The sequence below is a fragment of the Oryctolagus cuniculus genome, chromosome 18 (genome assembly GCF_964237555.1).
Source record: "Oryctolagus cuniculus chromosome 18, mOryCun1.1, whole genome shotgun sequence".
NCBI lineage: Eukaryota > Metazoa > Chordata > Mammalia > Lagomorpha > Leporidae > Oryctolagus > Oryctolagus cuniculus.
In genome coordinates this window covers 3791003-3807352 of record NC_091449.1, presented here as the reverse complement: position 1 = coordinate 3807352, position 16350 = coordinate 3791003, and the positions used below count along the sequence as shown (strand labels likewise).

The window sequence follows — 16350 nt, the reverse complement described above, 5'->3', positions numbered from 1 at the left end:
TGTCCCAGCATCTGAGCCAGCAGGCTGCTTCCCCTGCCCACCGGCTCCCAGCGAAGGTCGCACTGTACGTGACGAAGGCAGTCTTACGGCAATACCTGTGTTAGAAAACGACGTGAAGTCTAAGCGGTGAACGTGGATGTCCGTGGAACTCCAGCTCTGGCGTCCATCTGAGGTGCTGCCTGAGCCGCTCCCGTGGGCGGGGGCTGCCGTGGCCGACACGGTGGGCGTGGCCGAGACCACGTGGCCCCTCACGGGGAGGTGGGGGGCGTGGCTGACCAACTCCAGCCAAGAGACTTGCAGTCACTGGTTATTTTCAGCGTTCTCTTGGCATCAGCAACAAACTGAGATGCTGATGACCAAAGCCACAGCTACCTGGGGGAAGTCCCTTGGCAGCCACTCGGGCCTGCGCCCGGATGGTCTGACCACTGCCCCCGAGGTCCTGCAGTGACGGCCGCCGTGGCCCACGTCTCAGCCCCGGGGCCACTGGCTCTGGCCTTTGGCGTGTTTCAGGAAAAGCAAAGGTGCTCGGCTGCTCTGGGTGAACCAGCGCTGGGCGGGTCCTCTTATCTGATTTATTTTATTTATTTGAAAGACAGAGTTGTAGAGAGGTGGAACCAGAGAGAGCTTCCATCTGCCAGTTCACTCCCCAGACGGCCACAGCAGTTGGAGCTGGGCTGATCAGGAGCCAGGAGCTTCTTCCGGGTCTCCCACGTGGGTGCAGGGGCCCAAGCACTTGGGCCACTTTCCACAGCTTTCCCAGGCCATAGCAGAGCGCTGGATCGGAAGTGGAGCCGCCGGGACTAGAACCGGTGCCTGTATGGGATGCCAGCGCCTCAGGCGGTAGCTTTACCCGCTGTGCCACAGCACCGGCCCCAGTTCCTGTCTTGATCTGTGGCACCCGACAGGAGTCGGCTGTACTCGGTGCACACTGGGAGTTGGCACAATCTGACGCCTAACAGGAATTCGGCGCCCTTGGATGGACGCTCCCACCCCTGACAGCTGCCCTCGGCTCCTGGTTCCACTTCCATGGGCTGCACGCGGGACAGCTCACGGTGTCTGTCTCTGCTGGGCTCCTTCCACTCGGCGTGGCTTCAACGTCCCTGAGCTGTGGCTCTCGCTCTGCCGCGGGTGCGGGATCCTCCCGGCCCCTGCGCCTCGGGCTGCGCACTGAGCCTGTGGGTCCCGGTGGGCCTGGGTGCAGGTCTTGCTGGCTGTGACCTTTGCTGAGGTCGCGCTCGGCCCTCCCCCTGCACTCTCACGTCGTCGCTAATGGCGAGCTTCGACTATGTCTCCTCCCACCAAGCGCTCCACGCCCTGCCCGTCTCATCTGGGACACCAGGGGTTACGCCCTGCAGGTGCTGGGGAGCGAGCTGGCCTGTGGACGGGCGTGGCTGTGCCGGACCTGGGTCCCTGTCTCTGGTGATGTGGCAATGTCACCACCGCTCCTTACTCACCAGCTGGCGTGTTGCTAGTGCCAACCCCGTACTGCGCTAGGTGAGAGTGCAGCACGCACAATGCTAGCGACGTGGCTGTGCGTGTATCCCAAGGCTCTCAGCACGTGGCAGTTCAATCCTCCCACTCAAAAGTCCACTGGGAAGCGGTATCCATGCCACACCAGCCATGGCCTCGCACCTGCTGCCCGACCCCAGCTCTCTCCCGCGTGATGGACGCGTGCCGCCTGGGGCTGCCGGCGCTCACCGCGCACCCAGGACCCGGCTCCACGTTGGGCGGGGCGAGGCCGTGTTCCGACCTGCACAGGGACTCCCCCAGAAGGGGGCGCGAGCCTGGGGTCCTGGCCCCTCACTAGCATCCTCACCCACTCAGGACTGTTAAGAGCCCTGGTTGAGCTGGAGGCCCCGCCGCCTTCCACGGGAGTTCCCACGCGGGCGGTAACGTCTCCTCTCCTCTCCAGGGATCGTGTGGACTCACCCCGCGAAGTGCGCGCGCATGGAGGACCCACTGGAGCACCTCAAGGACCCAGGTGAGGTGGGAACCGCGGGCAGGGAGCGAAGGGAGGGGAAGGTGAGCCGGGGGGAGCGAAGGGAGGGGAAGCTCGCAGAGGGGAAGGCGAGCCCGGGGGAGCGTCCAGGTTCTGATGGTGAGGGGCTGAGGGTGGGGCGTGGCTTCCCTGCGCTTCCTGACGGTGGGCTCTGCTGATGCCCACGCGTGGGTGGCCCGAGCAGACTCCCTGGTCAAAGCCCCCTCTTCACTCGGTCTGCCTGCATTGTTGGTCAGCTGCTTGAAGTGCGGCACATGGATCAGTCAGGTGCACCACCGCCTGGTGCCTGGCGCGGGCAGAGCCATGCAGACAGCCCCGCTGACCCAGGAGACCCCCGGGGACCACTTGCCTGCCCTAGGCAACTGTTCTCTGGGTTGGCCTTCGCTGGATCGCGTGAGGTTTCTTTGGTTGGTGTGCATGAGGTTCCTGGATGGTGCACAGGTCCCCGATCCAGCCCCCCAGTTGCCGAGGGATCGTGGGTTCTGTGGACGTACCCCCCCCCCGGCAGTGGACTCCAACAAACATCCTGTCTCTACCTCCTGATTGGCGCAAATGCTGAGAACTAGAGGGGGGGGGTGCGACTTGTCTCCTCCTCACTCAGGTCGTTGGTGAGGGCCCCTAAAGTGAAGACAGTGTGGCACGCGTGTCCTATGCACACGCAAGACACTCAGGGACACAGCGTGTTCAAGCTCCAGCCGACCACGGCGAGACAAGGACCTGGAGCTGCCTGGGTGGTGGGCGCAGGGCGCTGGCCGCGGAGATGGCGCTGGTGCCTTCTCCCGGCAGGAGGGGGTCGAAGGTCAGCCCTGGTCAGCCGTGTGCTGCCTGCTGGACAGGGGAGGAGGCTGGCTTGGCACAGCCAGGCTCTGCTTGGGAAAACGGGGCCGAGGGCTCTGCTGGCGTCTGCCTTCGTAATCACTGTCCGCTCAAGAGAATCCTTGGGCTGAAGAGGGTGTCCTGGGCTCGTGTGGCAGCCTCTGAGACGTCTTGGTTTCTCCTGGGTAAAATATTGGAGTTGGTGGAGACTCCACACGGGTGCGTGCCGTCACCTGCTCACTGTGAGACGGGTGAGTTACAGCTGTCGTGGGGAAGGTGTGTCTGCCGCTGTCCTGGGCTTGTCTGAGTCCAGCAGGAGGCGGAGAGTGGGCAGAGCTGGCGTTGGCCCGTTGCAGCTCCCCAGGACACAGGCGTCTGCCCCACCCTTCCCCGAGTCGGCACTTCTCGGCACAGCCTGGACCGAGAAGTTCAGACGCGGGTGTGGGTTCCGTGGAGCCTGGGGCATCGTCGTACTTCTAACTTTCCTGTTTACTTAAACCAGAGAGGTTGTCCACCCTCAAGCCCAGCACAGCCAGGGCTGGGCCAGGCCAAAGCCAGGAGCTTCATCCAGGTCTCCCGTGGGGGTGGGGGTGGGGGAGGCAGGGGCCATCTTCGGCTGCTTCCCCAGGTGCACTGGCAGGGAGCTATGTGCGGCACCACAGCGCCAGCCCAGCACTCCTGCTTTCGGATGAAGCTCGCGCTGGTGCCGGGGCAGGGGTTACAGAACTCCGGGGGAAAAGCGTCAGACGTGAGAAAAGCTAAAGCCTTGGAAACGCCGGGCCCGCGTCGGATCCTGCGCCCGAGCTCGGAGCCGGGTTGCTGTCTCCCTTCCCGCCCACCACCATCCCGCAAGGCCTAACCCGCTCCGTCCTGTCTCTCCCTCCCCGCCTCACCGGCCCCGCTGAAGGCAAGGAGGAAGCGTACCGAAGCGTGCTGAAGCAGAAGTTCGCCAAGGCCTGGGAGGACGACCTGCGGCTCGGGGACGCCGAGAGCGTCCAGGCGTTCGCCCGCAGATACGAGGCGCTCATCCCCTTCTGCAGCCCCAAGGCGCATGAGGGGCCGTTCCCGCACAGCGTGGTGCTGCAGGGCCCCGCGGGCGTGGGCAAGAGCGTGCTGGCGCGCAAGGTGCTGCGGGACTGGCTGCAGCGCGGCCTGGGCCTGCCCTTCCAGTTCGCCTTCTACCTCAGCTGCCCCGAGCTCCGCGGCGAGCCGGCCTGCACCTTCGCCGAGCTGCTCAGCAGGGACTGCCCGGAGCTGCGGGACGCCGTGGTGCGGGGTGCCACGCAGGCGCGCCACGTGCTGCTGGTGCTGGACGGCTTCGACGAGCTGCGCGCGCCCACGGGGGCCCTGGTCAGCGACATCTGCGGCGACTGGACACAGCCCAAGCCCGTGCCCGTGCTGCTGAGCAGCCTGCTGAAGCGCAAGCTGCTGCCCCGGGCCACCGTGCTGGTGACCACGCGGCCGCAGGCGCTGCGGGAGCTGCGCATCCTGGTGGAGCAGCCGCTGCTCATCCAGGTGCGCGGCTTCTCGGAGCAGGACCGGAAGCTCTACTTCCTGCGGCGCTTCCCGGACGAGGCGCAGGCGCTGCGGGCCCTGGACGCCGCGAGGGGCAACGCGGCCTTGTTCGACCTGGGCGCCGCGCCCGCCGTGTGCTGGCTGACCTGCGCCTGCCTGGGCGCCCAGCTGGAGCGCGGCGAGGACCCCGCGGCGGCCTGCGCCACCACCACCGAGCTCTTCCTGCGCTTCCTGTGCGGCTGCTGCGCGCCCGGCCCGCACCTGCGCGCCGCGCTCGGGGCGCTGAGCCTGCTGGCGGCGCGCGGCGTCTGGGCGCAGGTGTCCGGGTTCTGCGGGCCGGAGCTGCGCGCGCTGGGGTTGGCCGAGCCGGAGCTGCGCCCCTTCGTGGCCGGCGGCGTGCTCCGGGAGGACGGCGACCGTGCCGGCAGCTACTCCTTCGTGCACCTCAGCGTGCAGCAGTGTCTGGGTGCCCTGTTCTACCTGCTGGAGGCCGCGGAGGGCGGCGAGGCAGGCGGCGCCGACGACGAGGACGTCGGGGCCGTGCGGCAGCTGTTCTCCACCAAGGCGCGGGCCGACAACCCCGGCCTGGCCTGGACCGGGCGCTTCCTCTTCGGCCTCCTGAACCGGGGGCGTGCCCGAGAGCTGGAGACCACGTTCGGCTGCCGCGTGTCCACGCGGGTCCTGCAGGAGCTGCTGGACGCCGAGGAGGGCCGCCCGGTGCTGGCCGACCTGGACACCGCCGAGGCGCTGTGCTGCCTGCACGAGTCCCAGGACGACGCGCTGGTGCGCAAGGCCATGGTGCCCTTCCAGGAGCTGACCGTGCACCTGCGGGACGCCACGGAGCTGGCACAGGCCGCCTTCTGCCTCCAGCGCTCCCAGAACCTGCAGAGCCTCTGGCTGCAGGTGGACAAGGCCGTCTTCACCCCGGACGCGGCCGACGAAGAGGCTGCGGGCGCCAGGTGAGACCCGGCCCCCTCCTCCCTCTGTCGCCTGCCTCTCGCCCCCTGTGTGCGTCTCCCCGCCGTTCCAGTGTCGTTAAATGCCGCTAACCTGAGTTACCGCCCCCCACTCAGGGAGCACGTGGACCATCAGAAGTTAGCACATACGGCCAGCGCCGCGGCTCACTAGGCTAATCCTCCGCCTAGCGGCGCCGGCACACCGAGTTCTAGTCCCGGTCGGGGCGCCGGATTCTGTCCCGGTTGCCCCTCTTCCAGGCCAGCTCTCTGCTGTGGCCCAGGAGTGCAGTGGAGGATGGCCCAAGTGCTTGGGCCCTGCACCCCATGGGAGACCAGGAGGAAGCACCTGACTCTTGCCTTCGGATCAGCGCGGTGCGCCGGCCACAGCGGCCATTGGAGGGTGAACCAACGGCAAAGGAAGACCTTTCTCTCCCTCTCTGTCCACTCTGCCTGTCAAAAAAAAAAAAGACTTCAAGATACTCATGGGAAATTGAAAGTTTTTTTTTTTTTTAAGACTTTTCGATTTGAGAGGCAGTTTCGGACAGAGAGGGAGAGACAGGTCTTCCATCCACTGGTTCACTCCCCAGATGGCCACAACGGCTGCAAAATGATCCAAACAGGATCCCTCCCGGGTCTGCCATGTGGGCGCAGGGGCCGAGCACCTGGGCTGTCCTCCACCACTTTCCCTGGCGCGTTAGCAGGGAGCTGGATCGGAAGTGGAACGCCCGGGACTGGAACCGGCACCCATGTAGGATGCCGGCACTGCAGGTGGAGGCTTAATCTACCACACCACAGCACAGCCCCAGGAAGTGGAGCTTTAAGCTGTTGGTTTCGGTGTAACATGTAGGAGTCCATGGTTCTCCTGTGATACCCGTTCTCCACGGAGTCCCAGGGGGCTTCCTCCTGCCCTCCTGAAAACCCAAGTCCACAGGCCTGGTCTCTGTCTCCGCAGGTGCCCCAGGGTGTGTGCCCCAGGGCACCCAGGTCTCTCCTCTGCAGGTGGCTGTTGCAAGGTGTTTGAACGAGAAAAGTACCAACAACCTCGTCTCTCGCGTGCCCACCATCTGGAGTGGAAACGAGCCTTTTTTAAGATTTACTTGAAAGACAGAGAAAGGTGGAGCCAGAAGAGAGGTCTTCCACCTGCTGGTTCTCTCCCCAAATGACTGCAACAGCCAGGGCTGAGCTGATCCGAAGCCAGGAGTTCCTTCTGGGTCTCCCATGTGGGTGCAGGGGCCCAAGGACTTGGACCATCTTCCACTGCTTTCCCAGGCCACAGCAGAGAGCTGGATCGGAAGTGGAGCAGCCAGGACTTGAACCGGCGCCTAGATGGGATGCCGGCACTGCAAGCAGTGGCTTTACCTGCTGCACCACAGCGCCAGCCCCTTGAAATGATCCTTGTGCTGCTTCTGTTTAACACTGGTGTAGGGAAAGTTGAATCTGGCTACCCACTGCCCACAGCCTGGCTGCCTGGTTCCTAGGGCTCCTGACGGAGACACGGGGAAGGGCATGGATGGCTTCAGGTCTGATTGATCTGATTAGTAACACAAGCTCCTGCTTTGTCTTGATCGTTAACGAGACACAGAAGGAGGGGGCGCACCCACATCCACTGGTATGCTCCCCAGATACCCACCATGGCCAGACCCAGGGCTGTGCCAGGCCGCAGCCAGAACCTGGGCCGCCTCCTGGGTCTGGCATGTGGGTAGCAGCGGCCTCTGCTGCCTCCTGCAGGGCATAGCAGGTAAAGCCGCCACCTGCAGTGCCAGCATCCCAGCTGGGCGCCAGTTCTAGTCCCAGCTGCTCCACTTCCGATCCAGCTCTCTGATGTGGCCTGGGAAAGCAGTAGAAGATGGCCCAAGTTCTTAGGCCCCTGCACCCACATGGGAGACCTGGAAGAGGCTCCTGGCTCTGGATCAGCTCAGCTCCAGCTGTTGCAGCCATTTGGGGAGTAAACCAGCAGATGTATGTGTCTGTCTGCCTCTCTGTAATTCTTTAAAATAAATAAACCTTAAAGACTGCAAAAACAGACCATATCAACCCCCAAATCTCCACCCAGTGGAGACCCCAGAGGAAACACTCTTGGAAAGTCAGTCTGACTTAGAGATAAGTTCTTGCAGGTACGATTCGAGGCCAAGAGGCTTCTGGTTAGCTCGAGGCGCCTGGCAGTATAGACACACTGAGGCACTCAGACACCAGCTCTCGGCGCGTATCCTGCCTTAACCGCTCCATGACACGGCGGGGTCTGGACCCGCTCCACCCACGCCGGGCTGTCCCGCGGCAGCTCTTCCTCCAGAACTGAATGTTAGACAGCTGACGGGTGCTGTGCTGAACGATGGACGCATCGACTGTGAGGGTTGCACTAGCTGGTGACGGGCGTGGCCCGGAGCCGTCCCGTCGCCTCTGCCAGGACAGGCGCACGCGGGGCGCCAGCGCCGCTGGCTCAGTAGCGGCTTCTGCCCCCTGCAGGTCCCGGGACGACAAACACCTGCTGCTCTACTGGACCAACCTCTGCTCTGTGCTGGACTCCAGCTCCAAGCTCACCTTCCTGGACATCAGCCAGAGCGTGCTGAGCGCCCCGGCCGTGCAGGCGCTGTGCGACCACCTCGCGGCTTCCTCCTGTTGCCTCCAGAAAGTGGCGTAAGTGGCGCTGGCCTCGGGCTGAGATCCCCGGGGCAGGACCCAGGTTCTTGAGTCGCTGGTGCTGGAACAATAGTCGCATCCCTGACCCAGGCTCCAGCCAGGTGCCCAAGACGCGAGGAGCCGAGCTGGCCCTGAGCCGCCTTTGGGTAGTGGGAGAACCACACCGGGTCATGTTAACACAACGTGACACGCGGTCTAGACGTGCACACTGCTGGCATCTGGGTCCTGGGGGCCATTTGCATCCTTCTGTGATGACAGGGCTCCACGTGGGAGGCTTTGTGACCTGATGGCGGGGGCGGGGGGAGCGGGGCTGGTAGGCAAACTGCAGCACTGCCCCCCCTGACTTGGGATACCCCAAAAGTGTCCCAGACATGGCCAGATGTCCCCCAGAGGGTGCAAAGTCTTCCCTGGCCAGGGGCCCCCAATGAGCAGAGGTAGACATTGCTGGGCCGAGATGCGTCTGAGACGTTGGTGTTCAGTCGCTCGGGGGCTGCAGAATGCACCTTATAAAAACCTGCACGTGAACTTCCAATCTCACGCCGCCAGTGAGGTCATCTCTTAATGCCATTTTCTCTGCAAACTTCTGTAAGTTTTATTTTGGAAGGTAGAATTAGAGGGAGAGACAGAGAGAAAGGGTCTTCCATCTGCTGGTTCACTCCCCAAACGGCCCCAGTGGTCGGAGCTGAACCAATCTGGAACCAGGAGCTTCTTCCGGGTCTCCCACGCGGGTGCAGGGGCCCAAGTACTCAGGCCATCCTTGACTGCTTTCCCAGGCCACAGCAGAGAGCTGGATTGGAAGTGGGGCAGCCGGGGCTCCAACTGGAGCCCACATGGGATGCTGTTGGCTCAGACAGAGGCTTAGCCCATTACGCCACAGCGCCCGCCCCTCTGAACTTTTCGAATGCCCAGTGTGCCCGTCTGACCCACGAATACATAGCCAATTGACTGCAAGGAAAGGCCAGAGTTAGAGGTTTGGGGGAGAGGCAGTCACCCCACTCACTCGGGTTCCGAGCACATGGTGCTTTTCTCCATGGGAGACAGCATTTCAGAGTCTGCCTGGGCCAGAGGCTCCTCTGTGGTAACGCACCAGCCACGTCCCGCAGGCGTAAGTCAGCAGGTGTACGGATGGGGGGCAGAGACCAAACAGCTCACCCCCTAGGCTGACTGGCGTCTGCAGTTGTCAGTGTGGCTGAGACCCTCGCAAGCCACAAGTAAGCACTGCCTTAGGTTGCCCTCGACGCAGGGCTCACAGGGCCCTTGCTCGCTGAGAACTGCGTTGGCCGTGCAATCCGGGCACTGAAGGTTGGAACTCGGTATTGCACGGGACATGGGGTTCACCACAGGTGCCCCCCGGGAGCGCGCCCGGGAACGGGTGCAGAGCTGTAAGTTGTCTGAAGTGACTGTCCCAGCTCCTAAGGGGAGGGGCTGGGGAAGGCACACGGAGCTCGTGGACACCCGGGGCACTGCTGCTCGGCCGCAGCGACCAGACTGGGATCCTGTGCGCCTGAGGCTCGCTACAGGTGCTGCCGGAGCGTCCTTGCCACGCACGAGAAGAGGGGGTAACAGAAGTCGGCCGTGACGGGGCCTGCGGGTGGCAGCCCTCTGGCAGAGCGCATAAGCATCCGAGCGTGGCGCTGGTATCTGGACACCTCAGAACCTACCCTGTAGGAAGCAGTCCCCAGAGCTTAAACGGCGCGGCGGCCCCCCGCCCTGTGGGTGCCGGCTGGGGACAGACACTCGGGCCCTTCTCCCCTAGCCTCAGAAACACTCAGCCGGCGGACGCCTACCGGGACCTCTGCCTCTCCGTGCACGGCCACAGGACCGTCACGCACCTCACCCTGCAAGGCTGTGACCAGGTGGACGTGCTCCCCGCGCTGTGCGAGGTCCTGAGACACCCGTATTGTCGGCTGCAGTATCTGCAGTAAGTCTGCCTCGCTGATAAACCCTCCTCGTGCAGGCGGAGCTGCCGCGAGCCCAGACGGCGAGCTGCAAATCCACAGCAGGGGTGGGGGGAGGAGAGGGTGTCCCCGCTGTCCCCGAGGTCCCCAAGACACACCCAGGGCGGGAGATGGGACCTGTGCGGAACACTGAGCCCCTGACACCCGGAACCTGGGCGCCCCCTGGTGGCTCAGGGCCGGCTCGCCCCTCCCTGGGGTGGGCGTCTGGCATGTGCTGCGCCCGGGGGGCTGTCCCCACGGCTGCCCTGACGTGACCCTGGCACGTCACACGGCTCCCTGAGCCTTGCCAACCCTGTCTGGGTCAGAGCAGGGACCTGGTTGACGGTGGCCGTCGGCACTGAGTGGCGGCTTTGCCTCAGTAGATGTGAGGTTAGCCGAGAGCCCAGGTCTTCAGCAGCAAAACTGATCGCGTCTGTCTCACGGGGACCAGGGCGGGACGAGACCAAGCCCAGGCACCGATGCCTTGGGCGGTCACTGCCGTCATCGGCAACCCTTTTTCCCTTCCGGTGAGGGTCAACCAGGGAGAAGCTCCTAGTGGAAGCTCCAGGCCCCTGACCTGTGGCTCAGTGCATAAACCGATAGCGGAACAGGAACAGGCCCCGCGAGGTGGTTGGTTTATCGGAAGCTCGTGCCCAGCCTCGTGAGCCATCTCGCAGGTTGTGTGCGGCTGCTCCGCTCGGCTCAGGGCCAGAGGGGAAGTGACAGCAGGTGGATCTGTGCGGCTTTGAGCTTCCAGGCCGGCATCCCTCCCCCCCCCCACCATGAACCATGGGGGTGTGGGCGTGGCTTTTGCTCCCGACTTGGAGACGAGATTGCTGGCACTCGGTGTGCGAGAGGGCTTCTTAGAAACCAGACTGGGGCCGCGGGGACACGTGACATCCCGTGCCAGGGGTCTGCGGGCCCGGGGCGTGGGTGCCGCGTCGTGCAGTGGGCAGCCTGGCCGATTCTGCACCTGGAGTCCCCAGGCCAGCGGCAGCAGCTGGGGACTCGCCCGCTGCAAACCCAAGTCCCCGCCTCACTCTGGGGCCGTGGCCCGGGGGTGTTCCTAGCACGTCTCCCAGGTGAGCAGAGTGTACCAGGAGACAACCTGGGGGGACCCCACGCCCACAGCCCCCGCTCGGGTAGCCCCGCGGCGTGCGGGTCCTCCCCGCTGACTTGTGCCCGTCCCTGTTGCAGGCTGGCGTCCTGCTCCGCCACCACTCAGCAGTGGGCCGCCCTGGCCCTGGCCCTGGCCGAGAACCAGTCCCTCATGTTCCTGAACCTCACGGCCGTCGAGCTCCTGGACACCGGCGCCAAGCTGCTGTGTGTGGCCCTGAGACACCCGCGGTGCCTGCTGCAGCGGCTGTCGTGAGTCTCCCTCGCTCTCTCCTTGTGGAGAAAACCTCAGGTCCCGTCTGGGCCGTCGAGGGGAGAGACGGCCACAGGGGACCTCCCGCCCAAGCCGGCGCTGGCTCCCACTGTGACAGCTGGGAGGGGCAGAGGGAGGCGGTTTGGGCACCGCGAAGGCGGGGCGCTGGGTTCCCCCGTCTGACTGGGCGCGTGGTTCCTGCGCAGGCTGGAGAGCTGCCACCTCACCGAGGCTTCCTGCAAGGAGCTCAGCTCGGCTCTGATCGTCAACCAGCGGCTGACGCACCTGAGCCTGGCCGAGAACGACCTTGGGGACGGCGGGGTGAAGGTGCTGTGCGAGGGCTTGAGCTACCCCGAGTGCTGCCTGCAGACGCTGGTGTAGGTCCCACGCTCTGCGTGTGCCTGTGTCCGTGTGTGCCTGCCTGTGTGTCTGTGTGTCTGTATGCCTGTGTATGTCTGTGCATGCCTGTGTCTGTGCGTGTCTACATGCATGCGTCGTGTGCCTGTTTACATTCCTGTGTCTGTTTATGCCTGTATTCATGCCTGTGTCCATGTGTGCCTGTGTGCATGTCTGTATGCCTGTGTGTCCGTGTGTGCCTGCCTGTGTGTCTGTGCGTGTCTGTATGCATGCATGCGTCGTGTGTGCCTCTGTCCGTGTGTCCATGCCTGTGTGTCCGTGTGTGCCTGTGTGCGCACCCAGCCCTCCGCGCTTCAGGTAGCACAGTTAGAACGCTCGGCTGTTCCTCTGAATGGCTTGGGTTTGCAGCCAGGGGCCGCCGCTGCGGAGTCCCGGGGAGAGGTGGCCGTGGGACGAGCTAGGAGGAGAGGGGGCTCGGCAGGGAGTCGGATGTAGCTGGTCTCCAGGTCTTGTTTGCTTTCCTCACTTGCATTCTAAGAGCTGTCTTGTGTGACTGTAGAAGCAGGTTTTGGACAAAGTCCGTGCGACCCTGCGTCGGCACGTAAATCGCAGGACGAGCTCCGGAGAGGGACAGGGCTGCAAGACGCCCTGGCGTGCACAGCTGGTGGCGTGACCCCCTGAGGTCGCCTCGGAGCCGGACAGGGTCAGCTTTCCCATGAACTCGCTTTAGGCTGTGCCTGAAGGCGGCGGGGGTGTGAAACTGCCCACCCCCACCCCCCACCCCCCGCGCAGAGTAAAGCCCGGAGCTCACGGCTGGAGCGAGGTGGAAGGGAAGGGCCCCTCCCCCACTGAACTCCCAGAACTAAGGTAACAAAGTCCAGAGGCACTCGGACGCCTCCGCCTGCCAGCTGTGGCTGGTGGCTCGGCTCCCCGCCAGCGTCGAGAGCAGCAGCGGCGGCCCCGGGGCCCTCCGGCTCCTCGTGCACAACTCTGGTTGTGGTTCTCCGCTCCCTCTTCCCCGAACCCTCGTGACTGCACGGGGCCCACCCAGGGTGCCCCCACCTCCTTATCCCCGAGCCCCTCCGTCAGGTCCAGGGGTCACGTCTGCAGGTACCTGGGTGCTCCGGGACCACTGTTCGCCTGCCGCCCGGCCCCGTGACGTCACTTCTACGTCCGCATAGCCCCTGAGCTCGTGAGCCCGCGGCGGGAGGCTGCAGGGCTCACGGGTGCTCCCGCCCTCCGCGGGGGGGGTGACTTCCAGGCTCTGGTGCTGCAACGTCACCAGCGAGGGCTGCGCCGCGCTCTCCCGGCTCCTGCAGCAGACGTCGAGCCTGACGCACCTGGACCTCGGGCTGAACCACATCGGGCTGGCGGGGCTGCGCTTCCTGTGCGAGGCCCTGAAGGACCCCTGCTGTAACCTGCAGTGCCTGTGGTGAGTCCCCGCTCGGCGCGCTCGGCCGTGTCGGGGTCGCGAGCACACGGCTCCGCGGACGACCCGGGGGCTCCGACAGGCAGCTGAAGGGCTGGGGCCTGGTTTAGCGCCCCACGGGGCACCCGCAAACGGTGTTAAGGATGTGTTGGCTCAGGTAGGCGCCGCGGCTCACTAGGCTAATCCTCCGGCTGCAGCGCCAGCACACCGGGTTCTAGTCCCGGTCGGGGCACCGGATTCTGTCCCGGTTGCTCCTCTTCCAGGCCAGCTCTCTGCTGTGGCCAGGGAGTGCAGTGGAGGATGGCCCAAGTGCTTGGGCCCTGCACCCCATGGGAGACCAGGAGAAGTACCTGGCTCCTGGTTTCAGATCAGCACAGTGCGCCAGCCATAGCGGCCACTTGGGGGGGGTGAACCAATGGAAGGAAGACCTCTCTCTAAACCACAAAGCAGCCACTCCTGTCCAGCTCCCAACCATCGGGGGTGGCTTGGCTGTGGCACCCTGAAACGCTGGCTCTGGGAACACGCGCAGGACGTGTCCCAGCTCCTATGTGGACCAGACGCACGGACACAGGGACCTCGCCCGTGAGGGACCGGCTCACTAGACGGCATTAAAGTGAGGTCACAGTCTTCCTGGGTCTTGTCACACGGATGGCCACCAAGTCCACGCATGTTACGCGTGGCAGGGCTGTGTGTCTGGGTCGTAGCCCGTTCTGTGTGGACACGTGCACCACCTTGGTAAACATGAATGAGGCTGCAGTCGGCCGTGAGCATTCTAGAAGCCCCAGCCTCGCTGCAGTTCACCTGGGCGGGGGCGGGGGGGGGGGGGGCAGCCTTAGCTCGGCAACAGGGAGCCACCAGTCGGCACCGCTCATGGTCTGCAGGTGCCGGCAGGAGAGCGGTGGGGGAAGGGCTGTGGCCCAGCACCAGGAAGGGGGGCTGCCCTGCACGTGGTGGGCTCCAGCTTCCGGCCTCCCAGTAGCTCAGGAAGTGCGTCAGTTAACAGTGGGTTTGCAGAGTGCTCTCAGACCTGCGCCTACTCCCTTGTCTCACACGTGCACACACCTCGGACATCTGTGCGTTCTTTCACTTTTTAAAGATCTTGTTCAAGAGGTAGAAGGCCAGAGAGGTCATCCATCTGCTGGTGCACTCCCCAAATGGCCACAATGGCTGGAGCTGGGCCACTCCGAAGCCAGGAGCTTCTTCCAGGTCTCCCATGCGGGTGCAGGGGCCCAAGCACTTGGGCCATCTTCCACTGCTCTCCCAGGCCACAGCAGAGAGCTGGCCTGGAAGAGCAGCAGCCAGGACTTGGCGCCTATGCGGGAAGCCGGCGTTGCAGGGGGAGGCTTAACCCCCTGTGCCACAGTGCCGGCCCCATCCTTAACTTTCCCGCCCACCTGACAACTCCGGGTGGAAGAGAGCTCTCTCCCCTCCCCCGGGTTGACTGACAGGTGAGGCGCTTGTGCGGAGGGGGATGGATCATTTCCCAGCTTCGGAACGAGAAATCTCAAATGGTCTTACTGAGTAGGAACAAGATCGTGTGTGCGCCATCTCCCTTCTGAAACCTGCGGTCTGGGTCCACGCTGGCTAGGGTCGTCGGCCCCGTGCCGATCCCTGGGCCCCATTCCCACCTCCTCCGAGCTCGGGGTACGCGGGCAGCAGTGCTCTGGCCGCCTCACTCCCCCACGGGTTTCCAGCCAAGCAGTGAGGGTGGCTTTTTTTTTTTTTTTTTTTGGACAGAGTGGACAGTGACAGAGAAAGGTCTTCCTTTGTCGTTGGTTCACCCTCCAATGATCCAAAGGCAGGAGCCAGGTGCTTATCCTGGTCTCCCATGGGGTGCAGGGCCCAAGCACTTGGGCCATCCTCCACTGCACTCCCAGGCCACAGAGAGCTGGCCTTGGAAGAGGGGCAACCGGGACAGAATCCGGCACCCCGACCGGGACTAGAACCCGGTGTGCCGGCGCCGCAAGGCAGAGGATTAGCCTAGTGAGCCGCGGCGCCGGTGAGGGTGGCTTCTGAGCTGGGACTCGCGGCACCAATGTCCTAGGCAACCAGGCCCCTCTCCCTCCACCGTCCGCGGCTCAGTCTGGTGTGCAGGGCCAAGCTTCCACACAGGCTGCTCCTTGGCCTGCAGCTCCAGCCCTCCACGGCTCCACCTCTTCTCCCCCAGGCCTCCACAGTCACTGTCCAGTGCCCCAGCTATGCTCCGACCCCCCTGATAATGCTCCCTTGGGCGTGGTGTACCGCACGCCTGGGCGCGCTGGCGGTGCTCCTGGCCCGCGGGCCGGTCTCGGCGGCACTGGCAGAGGGTTTGTGTGTCGTCGCAGGTTGTGGGGGTGCTCCATCCCCCCGTTCAGCTGTGCCGACCTGTCCTCCGTGCTTGCCATCAACCAGACCCTGGTCAGCCTGGACTTGGGCCAGAACAGCCTGGGGTTCAGTGGCGTGAAGATGCTGTGCGAGGCCCTGAAGCTGGCACGGTGCCCCCTGCGCACACTCAGGTACGACGGGGCGGGGCGGGCGGGGCAGAACCCCACGGGCCTCGGGGTGCCGTCCGGCTGAGGCTCATCTGGGGGTGCTGGCTGCCCAGCCGCACCTCCCACAAGCTCCTCCTGTTGCTGGGAGGGCGAGGACGACTCAGACTTGCCCCTGCCCCCCGGCTCTGGAACACAGGTGGTGTCCTGGGGCGGAAACGTGGCCGTCAGCCCTCGCCGCGGGGAAGCGACCCCCAGAGCCCGTGGTGCCTCTGCAAAGCAGCCGGGCGCATCCACGCCGGGTTCTGGGATGTGCGTTCTGGCGGGAGGAGTCTGGCTGGATCACACGGCCGCCCCTTGGGGGTGGGGCTACTTGTAACCATGGCACCAAGGAGCCCGGAGCCCCTTCCCAGGAGTGTGCAGACCTGGAACTTAAGGTGCAACAGGGATCCTCGTGGCTGAAGTGACCGTGACCGGGCAGGAGCAGGAATCCCCGCGCTGAGTTAGCCTGGGACTCCCCAGGGCCACGTGGGTCCCAGAGGGGCTCAAGAGGCTGCCCCCACCCCACCCCACCCCCAATCAGCTAGCGGTCAGCGGTCCCCACAAGGCCCACAGCGGGGCTGGCTGCCTGGGTCAACCAGACCTCCCTCCTGGGTCTGAGTCTTGGGGTGAAGGGTCAGGGTATGAGGCGGCCGGTTAGAGACAGTGCCTCCGGCCTGTGATGCGCCCCCTGTCGCTGTCCCCACACCCACACCTGAAAACGGCTCCCGCTGACGGGCCCCAGGACCGGAGCTGGGGCAGAGGCAGAGGCAGCTCTCCTACGCCCGGCTGGGTCCAGGGCCTGCAGCCTGTTCTGAGACAGCCCGT

The 16350-nt window shown here is 64.6% G+C and overlaps 1 protein-coding gene across 1 annotated transcript in view; it reads left to right on the top strand.

The window, feature by feature from the left end:
- NLRP2 (NLR family pyrin domain containing 2) overlaps positions 1 to 16350 on the top strand; it is a 31351-nt gene that overhangs the window by 14541 nt on the left and 460 nt on the right. The window contains exons 9-16 of the mRNA XM_070061987.1: positions 1913 to 1981; positions 3723 to 5289; positions 7750 to 7920; positions 9680 to 9844; positions 11058 to 11228; positions 11436 to 11606; positions 12848 to 13018; positions 15340 to 15510. Of these exons, the coding sequence (XP_069918088.1) occupies positions 1913 to 1981; positions 3723 to 5289; positions 7750 to 7920; positions 9680 to 9844; positions 11058 to 11228; positions 11436 to 11606; positions 12848 to 13018; positions 15340 to 15510 (2656 nt within the window). The remainder of the gene's footprint in view (positions 1 to 1912; positions 1982 to 3722; positions 5290 to 7749; positions 7921 to 9679; positions 9845 to 11057; positions 11229 to 11435; positions 11607 to 12847; positions 13019 to 15339; positions 15511 to 16350) is intronic.